The sequence below is a fragment of the Bos javanicus genome, chromosome 14, assembly GCF_032452875.1.
Source record: "Bos javanicus breed banteng chromosome 14, ARS-OSU_banteng_1.0, whole genome shotgun sequence".
Taxonomy (NCBI): Eukaryota; Metazoa; Chordata; class Mammalia; order Artiodactyla; family Bovidae; genus Bos; species Bos javanicus.
In genome coordinates, this window is record NC_083881.1 from 72,499,481 (window position 1) to 72,521,688 (window position 22,208).

At 41.1% G+C, this 22,208-nt stretch overlaps 1 protein-coding gene across 6 annotated transcripts in view; it reads left to right on the forward strand.

Moving 5' to 3' along the window:
• RUNX1T1 (RUNX1 partner transcriptional co-repressor 1) overlaps positions 1-22,208 on the forward strand; it is a 155,845-nt gene that overhangs the window by 73,946 nt on the left and 59,691 nt on the right. For all 6 annotated transcript variants that reach the window (XM_061439395.1, XM_061439392.1, XM_061439393.1 and 3 more), the window contains 2 exons: positions 17,653-17,790; positions 19,561-19,802. In XM_061439395.1, the coding sequence (XP_061295379.1) occupies positions 17,653-17,790; positions 19,561-19,802 (380 nt within the window). The remainder of the gene's footprint in view (positions 1-17,652; positions 17,791-19,560; positions 19,803-22,208) is intronic.

Genomic DNA, 22,208 nt, shown 5'->3' on the forward strand with positions numbered 1-22,208 from the left:
CTTTTATAACTTTAGAGGGTGTTTTTAAATAGATTATATACTGTAGAAGGAGTATAAGATTTCCCAGTTTCATATTTCATAAATTTCTCTTCCCTGGAAACAAAGAGAGGATTTTAGGAAAGAGGGGGGCAAGAGATAAAGAAAACCATCCAGAAACTCTGTAAGTGCTATAACCAGGACAGGGGTGAAGGGAGGGTGGATCCTAAAGATACTTAGAAGTGAAATTGATAGGACACTGAACGGATTGGACATGGAAAAAGGATGGTGCAGAAGGAAGAGTCTTAGGATGTGGTATTTTGGGTCTGTTCGGTTGGCTAGAGACTGAAGTACAGAAGGAGGCACAGATTTCCTAAGGAAGATGTTAGATTTGATTCTGAGTGCAGCTGTCAATCAGATATCTGTGTAGAGTTGTTAAGCAAGCAGTTAGATAACTCCTGACTCTGGTTTCCAGGAGAGGGTCCTCTGGGGATACAGAGCCCTGGCGGGACCTCCTCGGACAGCGTAGGAGTTGAAGCCAGTTTAGAGGAGAAGGTGAGACCCAGGCACACAGGAGGGGCCAGGGTCCCAGAGAACTCAGGGAGATTCCTAGCGACAACTAGACGGATGATACTGCAGGAGAAAAGCAGTGAGAAATAGCTGGATGGATCCAAGACCGCTGAGAGCTCAAGTAAGATAAAAGATCGATCTGTATTTTTTGGATTAACCACAAAAAAGCTTGTGTCCTATGCTGGGTTGATTTGGAGGGAATGGTGTTGGGGGAGGCCCCATTGCAGTAGGGATCAAGTATACATTTGAGAGGCTGATTCTATTATTGTCATCATTATTTTATTGTTTCTATCACTGAAGAAATTTTGAAATCCCTATTAAGGGAAATAAAAAATCTGATTGCTTTGCTCTACTTGTACCTCCAGATCTGTATTTTTAAATAGGAAATATGTATTTAACCACCATTTACTTGAACTAGATTCTTAGCAGTGTGATAAATTCTGGACTGAGTTGATATGTGATATTGAAATGATATGCTCCCTGCTATTATGAAGCATTATAACAGTTTCTGTAAGCTCTGCAAAGAACAGAACAATAGAGTTTATCATACAGGGGATGGCAGGTGGCAAGGGGCATCAAGGACCCCTTTGAATAAGTGAATTTGAGCTGAGGTGGGTTTTCCTGGCTGAGTGAAAGGCCCTGATGTGAGATGAAACTTGTGACTGATTAAACCAATGAGGTCTGAGATTAAGATAGGAGAGATAAGCAGAGACTGTCTACTGTCCTGAGTTACTTGTTGTTCAGTTGCTCAGTTATGTCTGACACTTTGCGATCCCTTGGACTGCAGCCCACCAGGCTTCCTTGTCCTTCACTATCTCCTGGAGTTTGCTGAAAAGCATGTCCATTGAGTCGGTGATGCCATCCAACCATCTCATCCTCTGTCATCCCCCTCTCCTCCTGCCTTCAATCTTTCCCAGCATCAGGGTCTTTTCCAATGAGTCAGCTCTTTGCATCAGGTGGCCAAAGTATTGGAACTTCAGCTTCACCATCAGTCTTTCCAATGAATATTCAGAATTGATTTCCTTTAGGATTGACTGGTTGGATCTCCTTGCTGTCCAAGGGACTCTCAAGAGTCTTCTCCAACACCACAGTTCAAAAGCATCAATTCTTCAGCACTCAGCCATCTTTATGGTCCAACTCTCACACCTGTACATGACTACTGGAAAAACCATAGATTTGATTATATGAGCATTTGGCAGCAAAGTGATGCCTGTGCTTTTTAATACGCTGTCTAGGTTTGTCATAGCTTATCTTGCAAGGAGCAAGTGTCTCTTAATTTCATTGCTTCAGTCACCATCTGTAATGATTTTGGAGCCAAAGAAAATAAAATCTGCCACTGTTTCCATTTATTTTCCACCTACTTGCCATGAAGTGATGGGACCGGATGCCATGATCTTAGTTTTCTGAATGTTGAGTTTTAAGATAGGTTTTTCCTTCTCCTCTTTCACTTTCATCAAGAGGCTCTTTAGTTCTTCTTCACTTTCTGCCATAAGGGTGGTGTCATCTGGATTTCTGAGGTTATTGGTATTTTCTTCTGGCAATCTTAATTCCAGCTTGTGCTTCATCCAGCTTGGCATTTTGCATGACATGCTTCAGTCCATGGGGTTACAAAGAGCCGAACACAACTGAGCAACTGAACAACAACTCTGCATAGAAGTTAAATAAGCAGGGTGACAATATACAGCCTTGACATACTCCATTCCCACTCTGTAACCAATTCGTTGTTCCATGTCTGATTCTAACTGTTGCTTCTTGCCCTGCATATGGGTTTCTCAGGAAGCAGATAAGATGTTCTGGTATTCCCATCTCTTTAAGAATTTTTCAGTTTGATGTGATCCACACAATCGAAGGCTTTAGTGTAGCCAATGAAGCTGAAGTAGATGGTTTTCTGGAGTTCCCTTGTTTTTTCTGTAATCCAGCTAATGTTGGCAATTTGATCTCTGGTTCCTCCACCTTTTCGAATTTCAGTGTCCCTCTGGAAGTTCTTGGTTCACGTATTGTTGAAACCTAGCTTAAAGCCTAGCATTACCTTGCTAGCATGTGAAATGAGTGCAGTTGTGCAGTTTGAACATTCTTTGGCATTGCCCTTTTTGGGGATTGGAGTGAAAATTGACCTTTTCCAGTCCTGTGGCCACTTCTGAGTTTTCCAAATTTGCTGGCATATTGAGTTCAGCACTTTAACAGCATCATCTTTTAGGATTTGAAATAGCTCAGCTGGAATTCCATCCCCTCTACTAGCTTTGTTTGTAGTAATGCTTTCTAAGGCCCACTTGACTTCACATTCCAGGATGTCTGGCTGTAGATGAGCAACAACACCATCATGGTTATCCATGTATTTTTCTGTGTATTCTTGTCACCTCATCTTAATATCTTCTGCTTCTGTTAAGTTCATACCATTTCTGTCCTTTATCATGCCCATCTTTGCATTAAATGGTCACCTGGTATCTAGTTTTCTTGAAGGCATCTCTAGTCTTGCCCATTCTGTTGTTTTTCTCTATTTCTTTGTATTGTTTCCATAAGAAGACTTTCTTATCTCTCCTTTCCATTTTTGAGAACTCAGCATTCAGATGGGTATATCTCTCCTTTTCTCCTTTGCCCTTTGCTTCTCTTCTTTCCTAAGCTATTTGTAAGGCCTCCTCAGACAATCATTTTGCCTTGTTGCATTTCTTTTTCTTGGGAATGGTCTTGGTCACCACCTCCTGTAAATGTTAGGTTACTTAAAGCGTTTTTTTACTTTGTCTAAAGTAGAGTAGTCACTTCATCTGAGGATCAGAATATAAAGTTCTTAAGGGCAGTGATTTTCCTTTGCTTTGATTGACATCTCCCTGTTGTACAAAATAGTATTAGCACTTTGTAGATGGCTCAGACATTTTTGAATAAATACTGTGAGTTAGATGAATGAATACACTTGTGCTTGACAAGATTATTCCATCTGTTTTATGGTAAACAGATTGCAGTATAGGGGAGGAGTTGTGTTGATTAGCTCCAGTGAAAGCTGGTAGCGCTGGCCATGGTGGAGGAGGAGAAACACATCTCGGAGGGAGAATAGTTTGATGGTGGCCCCATGGGAGCGAAAGAGGATCAGGGTATTTTATATACGAACAACAGAGTGTTGCAGGGGTCCCTCTAAGTCACTGTGACTTAACTGAGCTCTTTCCAAATGCTTCTTTCTGCTCTGTGTGGGTTTGCTTTTTGACATTGCCATGCACCCTAGCTTCCTACTTACTCAAGGTTCATCTTACTTTGTTACCAAGCTCTGTGAATTTGATGTAGACTTTTAATACAGCACCTGCTCAATTTCCCTCGCATTCTCCATTCTTAGGGCCACGTCTGTGCTGGATGCTATATCAATTCTTGTCTACGCTGTTGATATCCAGTCTTCTTGCCCTCTTGCCTTTCTTACACTGTTTATTCTCTGCTCCATATATACCCATAATATAGAAATGAGTATATCATTCAGTTCTCTAAAAACTCTGTGCTTTCCCATCACCTATAATGTAAAGTCTACATCAGCAGTACTGTTTGGTTGTACATTCATTTATATTCAACAAATATTCATTTGAGCTCCTACTATTTGCTTGCCTGTGATTTAGTCACACAGGGCTTCCCTGGTCGCTCAGCTGGTAAAGAATCCATCTGCAATGCAGGAGACCCTGGTTTGATTCCTGGGTTGGGAAGATCCCCTGGAGAAGGGATAGGCTACCCACTCCAGTGTTCTTGGACTTCCCTGGTGGCTCAGATGGTAAAGAATCTGCCTGCAATGCAGGAGACCTAGGTTGGATCCCTGGGTTGGGAAGATCCCCTGGAGGAGGGCATGGCAACCCACTCCAGTATTCTTGCCTGGAGAATCCCCATGAACAGAGGAGCCTGAAGGGCTATAGTCCATAGTGTCACCAAGAGTCAGACACGACTGTGTGACTAAGGACAGCACAGCACATACTCTGCCATACTCTGTGCACCTTCATAATTTTCTGCCTAGGATTACTAGCTCTTACCTGGATAATCGTAACTGATTGCATTGGACATGCCTGCTACCATTTTTCTGTGACCACTCTTGGGCCTGGCTTTGTAGCCTTCTTTGTTATTGGCAAATATGACAGATCTTGATGGGATAAAAATTGTCTGTGCTTTAAGACTCTTGAAGATTTGGATCGCCATTGAATGATTTCTTTCACCTTCTGAAATAATCTGCACCTTGGCAGGAGGGTGTTAACATAAATGCTGATGTTCAGTTTATGGGCCCTTGGTGATGCCTTTGTGTTTTTCTGCTCTTCTGATAAGCAGGAGTCACTTTTCTATGTATTTAGGAGTTGCAGCTTTTCCTTCACGTTTTCATTATACTCATTCAGTAAACATTCAACTGGTTGTTGGTGTCAGGGGTTTCAAACTTCTTCAACTGGAGGTCTCTTTTTTCCCAAAAGAAATCTTCAGTTCAGTTCAGTTCAGTCGCTCAGTTGTGTCCAACTCTTTGCGACCCCATGAATCGCAGCACGCCAGGCCTCCCTGTCCATCACCAACTCCCAGAGTTCACTCAGACTCACATCCATCGAGTTAGTGATGCCATCCAGCCATCTCATCCTCTGTCGTCCCCTTCTCCTCCTGCCCCCAATCCGTCCCAGCATCAGAGTCTTTTCCAATGAGTCAGCTCTTCACATGAGGTGGCCAAAGTACTGGAGTTTCAGCTTCAGCATCATTCCCTCCAAAGAAATCCCAGGGCTGATCTCCTTCAGAATGGACTGGTTGGCTCTCCTTGTAGTCCAAGGGACTCTCAAGAGTCTTCTCCAACACCACAGTTCAAAAGCATCAATTCTTTGGCACTCAGCTTTCTTCACAGTCCAACTCTCACATTGATACATGACCACTGGACAAACCATGGCCTTGACTAGACGGACCTTTGTTGGCAAAGTAATGTCTCTGCTTTTCAATATGCTGTCTAGGTTGGTCATAACTTTCCTTCCAAGGAGTAAGCGTCTTTTAATTTCATGGCTGTAGTCACCATCTGCAGTGATTTTGGAGCCCCCAAAAATAAAGTCTGACAAGGAAATCTTAAAATATATTTATTTTTAAAACAGATTCATGTGGACCTATGCTGGTTAAGGTATCATAGTTAATCCCAAGCTGCTTGATAGCCTCTTGGTGACTCCAGGAACTACCTCCAGGAAGTGGTATTATACTCTGAAGCAGAATCACTTGAGTAACGGTGATAACAGACATGGGAGATATGACATTTCTAAAGGGTTTATACATATAAGTGATGCCTGGAGTATACCAGTATTCATAAGACCCACATTTCTTTCCATACTTTATGATATTAAAATTGTTTTTTCTAACTAGAACCACCATTTGGGTACTTACTAATGTTTATAGCACTTTGTCTTGATGGCCTGCATGTCATCTTTTTTGAAAAATGAGTGAACAGTTTTAGTCTGTTTGGGGCCTATTCCATTGAAGTGAATATGTGCTTTCAGCATGTCTCCTGCCTGCTGACTCTCCTGTACTCCCCTCTGGGTAGCCATAAAATGACTGGTAATATCTTTGCCTGCTTTGTCAGAAACTTGCTTTGCTTTCTTCCTAGCTTACGTTCTCTCCTCATTCATTCAGAAAACCTTTACCTGCTTTGCCTACTGTTCTAGACACTCTACTAAATTCTGTGGAAGCTGCTGTTGCTAAGTTGCTTCAGTCGTGTCTGACTCTGTGCGACCCCATAGATGGCAGCCCACCAGGCTCCCCCATCCCTGGGATTCTCCAGGCAAAACCACTGGAGTGGGTTGCCATTTCCTTCTCCAGTACATGAGAGGAAAGGTGGAAGTAAAGTCACTCAGTCGTGTCCGACTCTTAGCGACCCCATGGACTACAGCCCACCAGGCTCCTCTGTCCATGGGATTCTCCAGGCAAGAATACTGGAGTGGGGTGCCATTGCCTTCTCTGGCTGTGGAAGCTGTAGGTAACAAAATCAGTCAGAATTTCTGCGTTTGTGAAGCTGACACTGTGACTAGGGAAACTTCAGAAACAGGATGAACGTATCAAGCGGGAGCTACTGAAGCACTCTAGAGGAAGGGCAAGGAGATGCATTGTCCCTGTAAGAGATGACCCAGAAATGTTTGGAGTATTTTACTAGAAATCATGATTTAGTCATTCTTTTTTCATCTTGCATCCCACCTCATGCTCTTTCAATGCCTTGATGTCCTACTTCAGGTAGTCATCCCAGTTTCTGGACCAGCTGCTAACGCAGCTGCTAACCGGCTTGTTCCAGGACGAACTCGTGGCCTAGTTCTCCTTAACGTAGTTATCCCATTGTTGACTGATTACCTGGACTGAGCATGATTTCTCCTCCTGCTTCCTCAAAGCTCACTTTACTTAGTCACTAGGTTTCAAACATTTTTTTCCTTTTAACCATCAGACAAGATCATAAGCTGGAGTTCAACCTATAAATCAAGGAAACATCTGAATGGGACTGGGAGGTGTTTCGGATGAGACCAAAGGCTCTCCTTCCTTCCCCTAGTCCCCACACTTTAAGGCTACATGTCACCTCCATGGCCTCCTATTGCAGAGCTTTTGTTTCTTAGGGTAACATTTCAGAGCTGTTTCTTTGAGCCCTGCCTTGTCCTTCTGTGATGACTGAAATACTCTATAACTGAGCTTTCTAATATGGTAGCCATGCCACCATGGCTGTTGAACACTGGAATGTGACTAGTGTGACTGAGGAATTAAATTTTAAATTTTATTTACTTTTAATTAATTAAATTTTCAATGGCTACATGTGACTCAGTTCAGTTCAGTTCAGTTGCTCAGTTGTGTCTGACTCTTTGCGACCCCATGAATCACAGCACACCAGGCCTCCCTGTCCATCACCAACTCCCGGAGTTCACTCAGACTCAGGTCCATCGAGTCAGTGATGCCATCCAGCCATCTCATCCTCTGTCATCCCCTTCTCCTCCTGCCTTCAATCTTTCCCAGCATCAGGGTCTTTTCTAATGAGTCAGTTCTTTGCATCAGGTAGCCAAAGTATTGGAGTTTCAGCTTCAACATAGTCCTTCCAATAAACACCCAGGACTGATCTCCTTTAGGATGGACTGGTTAGATCTCCTTGGAGTCCAAGGGACTCTCAAGAGTCTTCTCCAACACCACAGTTCAAAAGCATCAATTCTTCGGTGCTCAGCCTTCTTTATAGTGACTAGTACGGTAGTTTCAGAAGGTGCAGTTCCAGTATAATGCTAACTCTAGATATAATATTTACTGAATGTTTCTTGTAGAAAATAGCAAGACACATTCTTATATAAAACTCCAGATCTTGTATGAAATAGCAGTAGTTGTAGATGATAGTGAACTCTGAGAACGCCTGGAGTAAGTTCTAGCTTGTAACCTCAAACAGATTGTCTCCTCTTGTCCTCAGTTCCCTTTTAGAAGATGGGCAACTTTGTAGTACTTTTTCATAGTGAGATTTTAAAATAAGATTAAAGCATGCAGGGAATTTGGTGTAGTGCCTAATTACTTGATTTTAGTTGACTTATCCTAAGGGTTTTTGTGGGATTTTTTTTTCCCTTGTAAAAATAAAACATGTTTATTGCATAACATTTAAATAAAAGAAAGATAACAGAAAGAAACTAAAACTAATCTATGATTCTACCATCCATAGACAAGAACAGAAAAACTTTGAAATACGATAAAAATTGGTTTGAGTTCATAATATATTTTGCCTTTTTTTTGAATATATATGTGTATGATACATGACTATACTGTTACTATTATTGTAAAAAAAAAAAAGGGAGCCTTTGGAGACTATGTCATGTGTATAAATTGCCTTACACATCTCCTTTTCTAATATAAAGGCTTTAGGAAATATATTGTGATTACTGAAAGATATTTTAAAACTGGTAAACTCAGTAATCCAATTCAAAGATTTATCTTTCGTTACTTAATGTTTTCAGAGTGTAGATACTCTTTTTAGGACTTTTTAAGGATGGATAAAAGGTGTAGAAGATTGTATCTTAAATTTGTCATGTTTCTTGAAAGTTCTAGTATTTCAAAGTTGTGACTAAAGGCATGCCTTATTCTTACCTGAAAACTGGGTTCCCCTCTTGGTGGGTATTGCAGAAGATACAACCAGGAGAAGGAAGGATTTATTACTTGCAGCAAGTAAGGAGAACACTAGCGATCTTATCCAAAGCAGTGTCTCCCCGAATAGCAAAATTGGGGGAATTTTAAGCTACATGCATATTCATGAAGGACTGGAACAGAGAAGAATTCAACATAAAGGAACTTCCCTGATGGTCCAGTGGTTAAGAATCCACTTTTCAATGCAGGGGATATGGGTTTGATCCCTGCTTAGGGAGCTGAGATCCCACATGCTGTGCTGCAATGACTGTGTCTAGAGCTAGAGAGAAGCCTGCGCTCTGCAGTGAAGAGCCAGGGTGGTACAACGAAGACCCACTGCGGCCAAATAAGTAAATGAATATTTTTAAAAACTCAGCATAGACTTGGGGCAGAGGTTGACAGAATCCAAGCTTTAATTGACTGAAGTCACGAGGGTCAGAAAAGGTCAGAATCATCTTTCCTTAGGTTCGGGTGTCTTAAACTGTAGCTACCATCCTTACCAGGATGGAAGTCTTAGTTCCCGTAGAATAACTCCGAGATGTGTATCACATGGTTATGTGTATCCCTTGAGGAACAGCTGGGACTCTGATTTATTGCTGAACTGTCGCTTCTTGACTGCTTTTCCTCTGTTCTGCATTTCTTTGTTCCCTGAAGATCATTTACCACTGAGACCTGTTCAGGGACAAACATCATGTCTAGGCTTAGGTCACAAAAGGGCTTAGGCCTAAAATGGCTTCTCTTATGTCAAAAAGCTACATCTGGTTCTTTTCCTCCGAGGACACCCTATCCCATCTGCCTGCATCATGGCCTTATAGCAATATATATTCATTTACAATATTTATTGAGCACCTTTTATGTGTCAAGCACTGTGGCTATAAAAACAAATAATATGTCATCATAATTTCCTTTAAATAAATTACAGTTTAGTGGAAGAGACTGACCTTGGTTCTAAATAAAATGCAATCAGTGCCATAAGATGATCTAGAGAGTGAAATATGGAAATATAGGGTAGTTTTTGGGACAGCCCAGGATAGGAGAGTTGTGCTGGGGCATCCCAAGTGACAAAGAGGTAAAGAACTCACTTGCCTGCGCAGATGTAAGAGATGTGGGTTCGATTCCTGGGCCAGGAAGATCCCATGGCTGAGGGCATGACAACGCACTCCAGAACTCTTGCCTGGAGAATCCCATGGACAGAGGAGCCTGGTGGGCTACAGTCCATGGGGTCGCATGGAGTCGGACATGACTGAAGTGACTTAGCACGCACTAGCTGAGGTGGGACCCAGATGGAGTTTTAAAGGAGTGGTGGACTTAAGCAGACAGTGGTGGAGTGAAGAGTATGTCAGGTAAGGGATGCGGTGCAGTGGAACCCTGTGTGACCCAGGGGCTTTCAGAGGCCGTAGTAATTCAGGAAAGAGTTCAGAGGTGGCTGGGGGGACATGGGAGCCAGATAAGTCACAAAGCTCTGTCTTTCTGCGTCCTAGTAAGACACAAGGACTTTATGCTTAACATTATAAAAGGTCTTTGGATGTGATTTGGAGAATGGATCAGAGATGAACTGTCAGATCAGAAAGTCCATTCAGTGGAGTGTCGCTTAGGCAAGGTGAGAGGATAGTTTTATAAGAGTTTGAATTCAGCCTCTTGAAGTGAGTAGCATTCTAGATATTTGGTTCTAGGACTTGGAAGGGATATTAGTGCTAGAGTTACATGTACAAGTCATCCACATAATGGCCATGGTGTGACTATCACAGCACCAATGAAGTCACTAAGGAAAAGGTATAGAGTGAAAGTTTGAAGAGGAACACTGTGGGGAAATAGAGTAGTTATCATAGGGATGTCAAAGAGTGAACTTTTAAAAGAGACTGAGAAAGAACATGCAGGGAGGCCTGAGAAAAATGAGGAGAATGTTAGAATAATGGAGTCCAGAGGACAGTATGTTTCGTGAAGAAGGAAGTGGTGTACAGTATCAGCTGATACAAAGATGCCAGATAAATGGTACAGGTGTTTCTTGGATTAATAAGAGACAATTTAGAAGTTTCAGTAGGAGGAGAATACATTGATGCTATAGTCCAGGGATATTTTACTCAGGATTCTTTGGTTGCAAGTAAAAAGTCAGCTCAAATTAAGATTTAGGTAAAGGAGGGGCTGATTGACTAGGAATGTTTGGAAGATCCAAATTATAGGAATTTTAGAGATGCAGTTAGAATCCAGTAGAATGAGCACATTTCCTGTGAGGCACCATCAGGATAATCTCTTGTCATTTCTTGGTCTCTTCCCGCCTGCTGCCTTCTTTTCCAACACACACCTGCTTTCTGGACATGAAAGGCAGCAGACTGTGTGATTTTCGCCTCTGGATTGGAGTTATTTTCTTTCCTGAGATGGCCCATCTCAGACTAAGTGCTGTGCCTGGGCCAGCCGCTGGTAGCTGGGGTATGAGGTCATCAAAGAACATGGTGACTCCCAAGGTAGCTATGAGATTAGAGGGCGTGGCACGTCCCTGTGCTGGGAGGGAAACTTTCTAGGCAGGGGTCTTATAGGTGTCTACTCCAAGTACATGTAAGGAGGAAAAGGAAATAAGGAAAGTGAGTGTAGATGACGCTTTCAAGAACCTGAGCTTTGAAAATGAGTGTTTTGATGATAGTTTAAACAGAGGAATTTGGACATTTGTACAGTTATTTTGTGACCAAATCATTGACAGAGATTTAGTAATGAGAATTGAAAATCGTATTTAAAAACAAGAGCTAGATATTTAATGTTTCTGGAAAAAGATTTCTGTTCAGGCAGAGTTTTGTGGACATAGAAGTTTATGTAAACAGAGGAAGTCTGGTGGTCACTTTATTGTCAATACATTTTCTCTGAGTAGTCTCTTTTTTGTTTGAGATTATCATGAGCCACATGTGGAGAAAGAAATTGGAGAATATTAGAGTTTTCAAAAGATCCTTGAGGTCATGTATTCCAAGATGCTGAATTTTATAAATAAGAAAAGTAAACTCCAAAGAAGTGAAAGAATCACTTTCAGACAGAAGAAAAAGGGGTATTTTCTGCTTTGGCTTCTCTTTGATGGGTTAGGAAGTCTTTCTTAGAACCTTTTCTATAGGCCTCCCTTCATGACCCATTGTCCATAATTGGAGCACAGCTCTCACCTCTGAAACCTGTTGCTGATAAGGGGAATGTGATAACCTGAGGAATATAAAACAAGCAGAATCTGCCCCTAAGAATTGTGTATCTGAACAAAATTGGGGCTCTTCCGCGGGGAAGACCGGGATAAGGGCTGATGAGAAGGAACTCAGCACTATCTGTGACATAAGGTAAGCTAAAGAGCTTATATTTTATTCTGCGGTCAGTGGGACATTCCCAATGGATTTAAACTAGATAATAGGTCAGATCAGATTTGAATATCAGAAATAAATATCTTCACATAACACATGGTAAGACATGAGGTAACAGGTCATCCTTACACTTTGTCTACGTAAGGTGGTGGCACAGTTGAACTGAATTTTGGATTTTCGTAATCTTTACTTATTACCTGCATTCCATTTTCTCATGTATTTATATGCTGTTGATGATTCTGTGTTTGTCTTTTGCCATGGAATTAGGGTTGTTGTCTTTAAACTGGCTATAATATAGGGACTGGGTTTGTAAAAGTTATGAATTAACATTCCTTCTTGTGAAAGCTATGCGTGCATGCTAAGTAGCTTCAATTGTGTCTGACTCTTTGCGACCCTATGGACCAAAGTCCACCAGACTCCTCTGTCCACGGAATTCTTCAGGCTGGCGTAGGTTCCCTTACCCTTCCTAGGGGATCTTCCCTACCCAGGGATTGATCCTGCCTCTCTTGTGTCTCCTGCATTGAAAGGCCAGTTCTTTATCCTTAGCGCCACCTGAGTAGTGATGAAAGCCATGGTTGTGTTTATTTTTTAAACGTCTTCCTAAGGAGGCACTTAAATTGCTATCAAGTTGCTTACTGTACTTCCCTGTTAGTTCAGATGGTAAAGAATCTGTCTGCAGTGTAGGAGAACTGGCTTCGATCCCTGGGTGGTGAAGATCCCTTGGAGAAGGAAGTGGCAACCCACTCCAGTATTCTTGCCTGGAGAATCCCATGGACGGAGGAGCCTGGCGGGCTACAGTCCACAGAGTCAGACACGACTGAGCGACTAACACTTCACTGCTTACTGTCAGTATTATCACTGGTTGGGGTGTTTGAGTGTATAACACAGAGTCACATATACAGATGTTGTACAGATAGGCTATAATAAATGCTAAGAGAGATGTAGAGGAAGCCTGATACTGTTGATATGTAGGGCAGCTGGGGAAAGCTTTAAGAGGATGTGGAATCCATAATGAGCAGTAAGTAATGTACAAGATGGGACATGTTCTAGATAAAGGAAACAAAAGCTCTATAAAGAAAGGCAGAAAAGTCAAGGAGTAATGTCAAGGTGCCCTACATAGGCAGAGCATACAATTGGGAAAAGGCATTGGAAATAAAGCCATAAATGGATCATGGAGAGGAAGGCCAAAGAGAAGACGCTCACACAAGTTGGTGCCTGATACGAGTAGGCACTGTGGTAAGGTCCTGTCGCAGCAGAGGATCGCATCCCCGTTCTTAAGAGGGACTGAAAAGGAAACAGAAAGTGGAAGTGAAAGTCGCTCAGTCATGTCCAACTCTTTGCAACCCCTTGGACTATACAGTCGATGGAATTCTCCAGGCCAGGATACTGGATGGGTAGCCATTCCCTTCTCCAGGGGATCTTCCCATCCCAGGGATCAAAGCCAGGTCTCCCGCATTGCAGGTGGATTCTTTTCCAGCTGAGCCGCCAGGGAAGAGTAACTCACTCAGGGTAACTCACTTGCCTGAAGGCTCACTGCTAATGGTCGAGAGTCTACATTTGCAACCATGTCTGTCTTAACTTGGAAGTTCTGTTATCGCTGTTAATAAATATCCTTCCCACTGTATAATTGCATCTGGCTGAAATGTTAGCATTTGACTTTTATTCTTAAGCATTGTTGAAGGGTTCTGAGCAGGAATGAGTGTTGCCAGAGGTGTTTATCAAGGAAATGAGGTGTTGGTGTTGTAGAGGCTGGAACGGCTACCTTTCGAGTCTGCAGACAATTGCTTGTAACATCTCACACCCAGTCACTGGAAGCACTAAATGGCTCCATTGTCAGAACCGTATTTGCTACATTTTCCAGAGAAATAAAAATTAAACTCTGTGCCAGCTTTTTCCTCCTGCCTTTCCATTTAGTAGTACCTTGGTCTTTGGTTCCACTTGGGCTTAATCCTCTTTGGTGCGTGCCTTGTAGCTTTCTTAACTAATACCCAGATAAGACTAACTCTGAACTAACTACTAATTGACCGAAAAGTTCCTCGGTCCATAACACCTGTGAAACAGATATTTCTTCTTTTAAAACTGACGTGATGAACTCTGATAGAAAATGTTATACCATTCATTATACCAATACTGAACTCTTTTACACCAATCATCTCTAGAGTGGTATGTAAACAAGGGAAATGCAGAATGCCTGTTCTTCATACTTGAAAAACACATCTGGAACTATTTGAACTAACTAAAAGCAAAATAAGTGCCATGGCGGATTATGCCATACCTTTTCACATAAAATAACAACAACAAAAAAGGAAATGGAAAACATACCACTTCTAGAGGGCCCTGACATTGAACTGGGTATTGAAATGCTATCAGTAATGTATTTATATATACCACATTTCCTTCCATGCATCAGGCATCTTTGGTACATATGTGCTGGATATTTGCCATGTGAGTTGAAAACTTACCACATAGGGAAGATGTTGTTTAGAAATGGTGTGAATCATTAAGGTAGATGATTCTTTTATAAAATACATAATTTACTGATCTGATAACTTTTTTCTTTCTTTCTCTTTGGGTTTATCATTTTGTGTCAATAAATGTCAGCTTTCCCCCACAGCAACTAAAAATAGAAATTACATACAAGAACAATATAATTTTCATAGACTTAGAAAACTGCTTAAGAAATATTATAGCTTAATATTGGTTTTACTATATCCTCTAATTTGAAATGGAATCAAATACTTCTATGATTGAATCCTAGCTCTTTTACTGTTTGCTATAGAAATTTCAAGAATATATATTTCAGAATGTTTTTTTAAAAAATAATCCAAAGCAAATGCAACAGAACTCAGCATAGTTAAAACACATTTTCTGAGTTTACTTGCATCTCTCTGCTCCAGAGGGTTTTTGTGTGTGTATGTATGGCTTAGGCCTGGCTGGTTATTTCACCATCTATCTCAATTCTGGATTGACTGCAGTGAACAGCACAGAATGAGTTACATATGGTCCCACTTTGTCAAAGTTTGTAGGACCTCTGGGTTGGAACTCCTTTTCATCAGAGTGAAACTAACCATCACAGAAATGTGGCCGATGTCAAAATCCTAAATACACATACACATGTACATACATTCTGGTGAAAGTGTGTATATTACTGTTAGAAGTGGTGTGTTTGGCTCTTCACTGGCTTAGTGCTTATTGCTCCTAAAATGATGACATTTCAGAAATTAAAAAAAAAAAAAAGAGTTGTTCATCTACCTTTTATAATAATTACTGCTGTCATTATGGTTAAATTCTGCATAGGAATCATGTTACATAAGTGGACCAAGACAGGTATTCGAAAGGCCTTCAGATTAGAATTGCGAATGTTATCAAAAGTTTTCTAAAACTGGGCAGAAGACAAACGCAAGTTTTATCTTAAAAGAGTCTGAAGAGGAAACCCATTGTCAGCTTGATAGTTCATTATCCCCTTTTTTCTTAGCGCGGGCTGTTGGAGAAAGAGTAGTAAAAAGTGGGTGTAGGATATATCCTCAAGTTTAGACCTTGCTCAGGAATTGCATCAAGGTGAGGCAGGGCCCGGGTCTGCCAAGGCTCAGCCTTTCCGGGTGCTGAAGCTGTCCCCTGTGACTTCCTCCCAAGGCTCTGCCTGGAGGGATGCTGAAGCTGTCCACTGTAACCTCGGGCCCCTTTCTCCCTGCCTTTTCGTTCTGTTCCCTCTTTCTCGTCTTCCCTTCTCTTGCTTGCTATGTTTATTTATTTATTTTCTGTTATTCCCACTTCCCCTTCCCCCCCTTCCTTTCTCTGTGCCACCACGTGCTTCAAATCTGTGGGTCTGGACTGCCTTCGCTAACAGCTCTGTGTGAGTGTTAGCAGAATGCAAACCAGATGGACCAGCAGTTCCCACTGTTATCTCCCAGCCGACTCTGGCAAGCCTGCCTTTATCCTTCCTTCCTTGGCAAGAGAGAAATATTTGCCTTTATTTAGGGAGACTTGTATTCACTGCTGTACCTCTTCCCTAAGCTGCAGCATAAGTGGAAAGCTATTTATTCCCTTGTTGCTGAGGTTGGTTGAGGTGAGTAGACTGTGCAATGAATTTAACTATCAAAGAAGTAGTTTTGAGCCTGCCTAACTTCTACTTTTCTCTAGAATAAGGTATTCACTGGCACTGGTTGTAAGACGCTCTGGAATAGCATATGAGGACAAGTTTTTAATAATAAGATAAAGGTAGAGGTGCTCTCCATGTATTTCACCATCATTCCACTCGGAACACTTATTCACTATAGGGAATAGTCATTGTTATTCAGCCAGCAGTAGAGACGAAGAAATAGAGATCCTGGTACTTACTGTTCACTGATTCATCTTTCAAAATACTCTTTATTAGAATGGTGATTACTTTGATTCTTTTACTACACCTTCCCTTATGTGGTATCTGTGCTATTTCAGCTTTCAAATGTTATGTTCTGTTGCATCCCAAGTCTTAACAAAATTGCTTTGAATAAAGGTGAGGTCGATTTGGAATTGTCATAGTAATAATTTGAGCTTTTCATTTTAATAATTGACAAGTAATTTTGAGACTTTTTCACTATGGTGATCATATTGATGTTTTAAGAGACCCATTCTTATGAATAGTCTATATTATTTTACTTTTCAAAAAGTCTAATTGGTAGATATCTGTGCCTCAGGCTGCAAGAGGCACTTCAGAAACATTTTTGGGGGTATGTGTGCATGTGTACACATATTTGGTAGAAAATTACATCTTAAAAAAAAGGCAAACACCCTTTTTTTTTTTTTTTTACTGGAGATCTGTTTCTCTGAGTAGATTAGATTGAGAAGTTTAAAATTGCGAGAGAAAAATACACTTAGTATAAAAGTTCTGAAGTACCTTATTGGGTAGTCAGGGAATTTCTCCCTGTCACATACTCATAAAAAAATATTAGGAGGGTCTTTAGTTCTTTTGAGTTCTCAGTTTGCTATTTTTCCATTCTTACTCTGCCAGAGATTGTTGGTTGAAGTATTGGTTACATATTTTTTAAATGGTGGATCATAAACTCATAAATTCTAAGTCAATAATAACTTCATTGTGTGACATTTATGTAGTGGTGATTTTTCAAACAGGGCAGAAAAAAAAAATGAAGTGAGAGGTTATGACCAGGAGACATAGCCTGCTTCATCTATTAGACTGGAAAACTAAGCATGGAAAGGGGATGGCAAGTATTACAGAAAGAGCTATCGCAGAACATCAGCGTCTAACAGGATCCCACCTGCATAACAGAGCCTCAGATTTGTGTACTTTCTGAGCTGCCTGAGGGCTTCATTACCAGCCCACTTCCTCATCTATTTTTTACATCTTGCTATGTTGGCTTCAGCTTCAAGTGAAGTTGTGCTGTTGCATATAACACTACCAAAGGTAGCATCTGCCCAAGCCAGAAATAACAATAGGATGTAAAATTACCCAGTTAGAAATGAGGTCCTGCCATCTGTGCTACACCTTCTTCAGAGGGGTTTGCATGATAAAGTCTTGATTTAAGCCTCAGTAGATAGACCTATTTTATTGACAGAAGATGCTAGGTTTCTTCTGTTACCTTGCTTGTAAAAAAGGATGAGCCCCACTGATAAAACCAAGGTGCTAAAAAAAAGAAAACCCCGAGGTGCTTAAAGAGTCAAATAACATGATCGTGGTGGCGTCCTCCAGATCGTACCGAGAAGCACTCCACGATGCCAGACTCACCTGTGGATGTGAAGACCCCATCCAGGCTGACTCCTCCCACCATGCCACCTCCCCCAACAACTCAAGGGGCTCCCAGAACGAGTTCATTTACACCAACGACGTGTAAGTAGACGTTTCTGCGTTTTCTGTTTTCAAGTTCAAATTAATCTTGTTTTCTGCAAATAAAAATCAAGGGACAAGAAGATCTAGCATAATGTCTTATGCATAAATTAAGATCCCATTTTAGCTTGCTCCTTTTGACTTGGAACATTTTACTAGGCTGCAATTATTTCCAGGTTCCTTCTGATCTTCTAATACCACTTTCTTCCATTATTTACAAATAATGTTAAAATCTACATTCTTAAGTTAAAAGGGGGATTGTTTTATGCAACCAAAGCATGCAGAAACCTTTTTGAAATAAGGAGCATCTTTCTTGTGTTGAACCTGTCAGACATTTATTAAATGTTTATTCCATTTCAGCTTGGCTCAGGACTTGTGTTCTGAACCAGTGGAGTGTACGGCATTTTGTGTCAGTCTTGGAAAGGACAGACTATTCTGACAGAATACCAACTTCCCTTTCATTCCTGTATGTTTTAGTAGGGATGAGCTTTGTTTTCATCGATCTGAAAATCCTGGTCAAACTATCATCAAAGATTTGTGAAACTAATATTTACAGACCATGCGCCCTGAAATCTATATGTGAATGAAAAATAACTAATAAGCAAAAATAGATCTGTGGGTGTATAAGGGATCAGCAAGAGAGATATCCAGGCTGTTTATGAACGATTGCACTGCCATTTAAAAGGCCTTTCCAAACATGTAAGGAGCAGGGGGCTGCAACATTGCCAAGTTGTAACCCTGTCAGCTTGCATTTGGTTTGTTTTTACCCAGACTCACAGTGATAGGCGTATGCCTGCTGTGAGAGGGCCTAGTGAGATATCATTTCTTGACAGGTAGCTCTGGTCCTCACTTGGGACAAGACCATTTTATTTTCTTGAAACTTCTAAGAATGATAAGGTACTTAAAACATCTTCAAACTATCAATGGAGGTCATTTATCAAAATTATATTTCAAAGATGGGTTTGATAAAGATCTACCATGATAAAGTCAATAGTTTCTTTGGTGAGAAATGTGTAAATTTTTCTACCCTAGTTCTTACAGATTATTACCTTGATGTTCAAGTAAATTTTATCGAGTGAGTTCACCGAGTTACCGCCTATCCATGCTATTAGTTGGATTGAGATGTCCCTTTTGGTTTCTAGAAATAACTTCAATAATTACCATATCCATTTTGGCTTCTTACATAAAATTTGTGTTTTCCTTAAAGAAGTGGTTAAGAAATATGAGGGGGAGAAAATAGCCTTCTAATTGGGTGGTATAAGGTTAAAACTTGAAAGTACTCTTTCTATAAACACAGCTGTCAGTTGTGTGTACAAAACATGATTAAAAATGTCCAGTGATAAATTTAGTCTCCACCAAATGTACACTTTCTCTCGGGGAGCCGTTTAGAAAGGAATAGTTCTGTTACATTGATGTAAGCCTGTGACAAAAAGCTGACATCCAAAATGCTGTTTGTTCTGTGTTTGAAGCGTTTCAGGTGGCTGGCATATGCGTGCTTGGGAGGCAGGGCTGGCCCTGCGCCCCAGCCAGCCGCCATTGATTACCAGCTTCTGTGCAGACTGCCTTCCTGCAGGGCGAGGGGTCCACCCCTGGAGTCACGGAGCACCCGAGCCCCTGGCCACCCTGTGACGTCAAAGCATCTCACCAAACACCCCGCAGCTTTGAAATGGCTCAAAGTCCCCAGATTGGAAGGGAAGGACCCTTAGTTGTGATTTTCTTGTTGACCTGTTTTATTCGTTTTCTTCTTCTTTCTGATTTTGCGCCCTTCGACAGTAACCAATGGCACGAGCCATTCGCCCACTGCCTTGAATGGCGCTCCGTCGCCGCCCAACGGCTTCAGCAACGGGCCTTCCTCCTCTTCCTCCTCGTCTCTGGCTAATCAACAGCTGCCCCCAGCCTGCGGCGCCAGGCAGCTCAGCAAGCTGAAACGGTTCCTCACTACCTTGCAGCAGTTTGGCAATGACATTTCGCCAGAGATAGGAGAGCGAGTCCGCACCCTCGTCCTAGGCCTGGTGGTAAGCCAACGGAACGCGGCCCAACCTGGGGGAAGGGGGAGGGTGGGGAGACTCCAAGCACAGGTTGCGTTCTCGCAGCCCTTTTGTTTCCACACCGGGTATTGCGTGCAAGTCTAATTCTGTAGGAACAAGGGTTTCAGGTCTGCATTACGTATTGACCCCCAGCGTGATTTCTTTTACCGTTTGGCTGTGGTTATACAGATTTATCGTTATCTTGGCCGTAATTGTGTATGTGCATAAAATTTAATAGGTATATCCTCCTGGCGTGGTTAAGGTACTTCTACAATGGCAAAATATTTTTGTTATGTTAGTGGTTTGCTTAATGTAATGGGGTGCCTATTTTAACTTCGTTGCTTTGGGGAATTTTTATTAGCAGCCTAGATGAGCAAGAATTTATAACAAGTAACACGTTATTCTTTTATGTTTTCATTTTTAAGACTAGTAACAGTAAATTTTGTGTGTGTGTCGGGGGCGGGGGGGAATGCATGTAGCATAACATTTACCATTTTAACCATTTCTGGGTGTGCAGTTCAGTGGCATTAAGTACATCCGCATTGTGGTATAACCATCACTACTGTGCATTTCCAGAACTTTCTCATCACCCCAAACTGAAATTGTACATATAAAACAATAATACCCTGATTTCTTCATCCCTTAACCCTTTGTAACCATTCTTTTTTTTGTTGTTGTTACAGGTAGAATTACATAAACCATTAGTTTGAGAATAGAAGTGTTGATTTGGGCACATTATACTACAATGTGTCCATTGTCCCACTGGAAATTGGAACATATTTCTTTTTTTATTTTGCATTCTAAATCACTTTTACATGTCCTGTGATTTTCTTTATAAATAAGAATTTTCATTTAGGATGATGATTTCATTTGTTTTATTACATAGACTTATCATGGGCCAACCCATACCAGTGTGTTTTACAAAAGAAGTTCTAAAAGTCTGAGTGAGAGGCTACTGCAGTAGACTTGCTTCAGATCATGGTATCTCACATTCGACAGAGATGTTACAATTCAATTTTTAACCCTTACCTCCCTCTCCTTCACACTTTAAAAACAAGCAGCTTTCACATATTCCAGAATCCATCAGCAGCACCTTGTATTCCTCTGTGACAGGAAGGCAATTTTGACACAAGTGTGTCAGCATAGGCACTTACTTTTGTCAGTATTTACCTTTTCCTTTTTATTTATTCTTGAGTTTTGTACAAAGTCTTTTTGACACATAAGTAACTTACATCGTAGAACCACAAAGTAAATCCAAAAACAGTAATTGTGTTGTCGTGTTTGTTACTAGTTAAAAAAAAAAATGTCTTTTTGAAAACTGCTTTTTAAATCTGATAGGTTCTTTAACCATGCTTTCTGTAACTTGAAATATATAAAAATTTGATAGCTTTAAGTAGCTTTCTTCCCACTTATTAAGTGCAATGCTTTTGAGGGTAGTACTTAAGATATTTATCTTTTTGGAGATAAGTTCGAGAAAGACATTAATAATGCTAGGCAGGCAGTGAACATTTGTCAAATGATGAATGAACAGAGAATGAATTTTGCTTTGAGCATTTGACTGCAGGCTTTGACACATCATTTTATTTATATACATTTTACGTGTGGGGAAACTGAGGTTTACAGAAGAAAACTATTCTAGGCCCCCCAATTGGTAGTGACTGACAGCCCTATGATTTGAACTCAGGTAGTAATCATAATGAATCAGATGCTGTTATTTAGATGGAGTTAAGAAAAGTGTTATTGGAGAAGGCAATGGCACTCCACTCCAGTACTCTTGCCTGGAAAATCCCATGGACGGAGGAGCCTGGTGGGCTACAGTCCATGGGGTGTCAAAGAGTCAGACACGACTGAACGACTTCACTTTCACTTCTCATTTTCATGCACTGGAGAAGGAAATGGCAACCCACTCCCGTATTCTTGCCTGGAGAATCCCAGGGATGGGGGAGCCTTGTGGGCTGCCGTTTATGGGGTCGCACAGAGTCGGACATGACTGAAGTGACTTAGCAGCAAGAAAAGTGTTATAAGAACTGTTTAAACGTGCAAACACAACGGGCATGGGCTTTAGGAAAATGGAGCCATAGAAACAAAATGAAAGATTAAAAAAATGTATTCTCTGATCCTTGTTGTTACAGATAGGAAGTTAGTGTTTATTCATAGTTTCAAGAGAAGATGCTTCAAGTCTGGAGGTATAAAAACCTTAGAACTTGATGCCCCCATACTCTATCATGAAAGGAAAAGGAACTTGCCTTGAAAAGTAGGTGGAGTGCTGTTCTAAAGTCCTTAGGTCACAAATACCTAATCTTGTCGGGTGTGAGGATAACTGAACAGTTGAAAAAGCTGAGACTGAAGTTCACAGTTGTGCTTCTGCCTAGAGACTAAGAAAAATGAACCAGA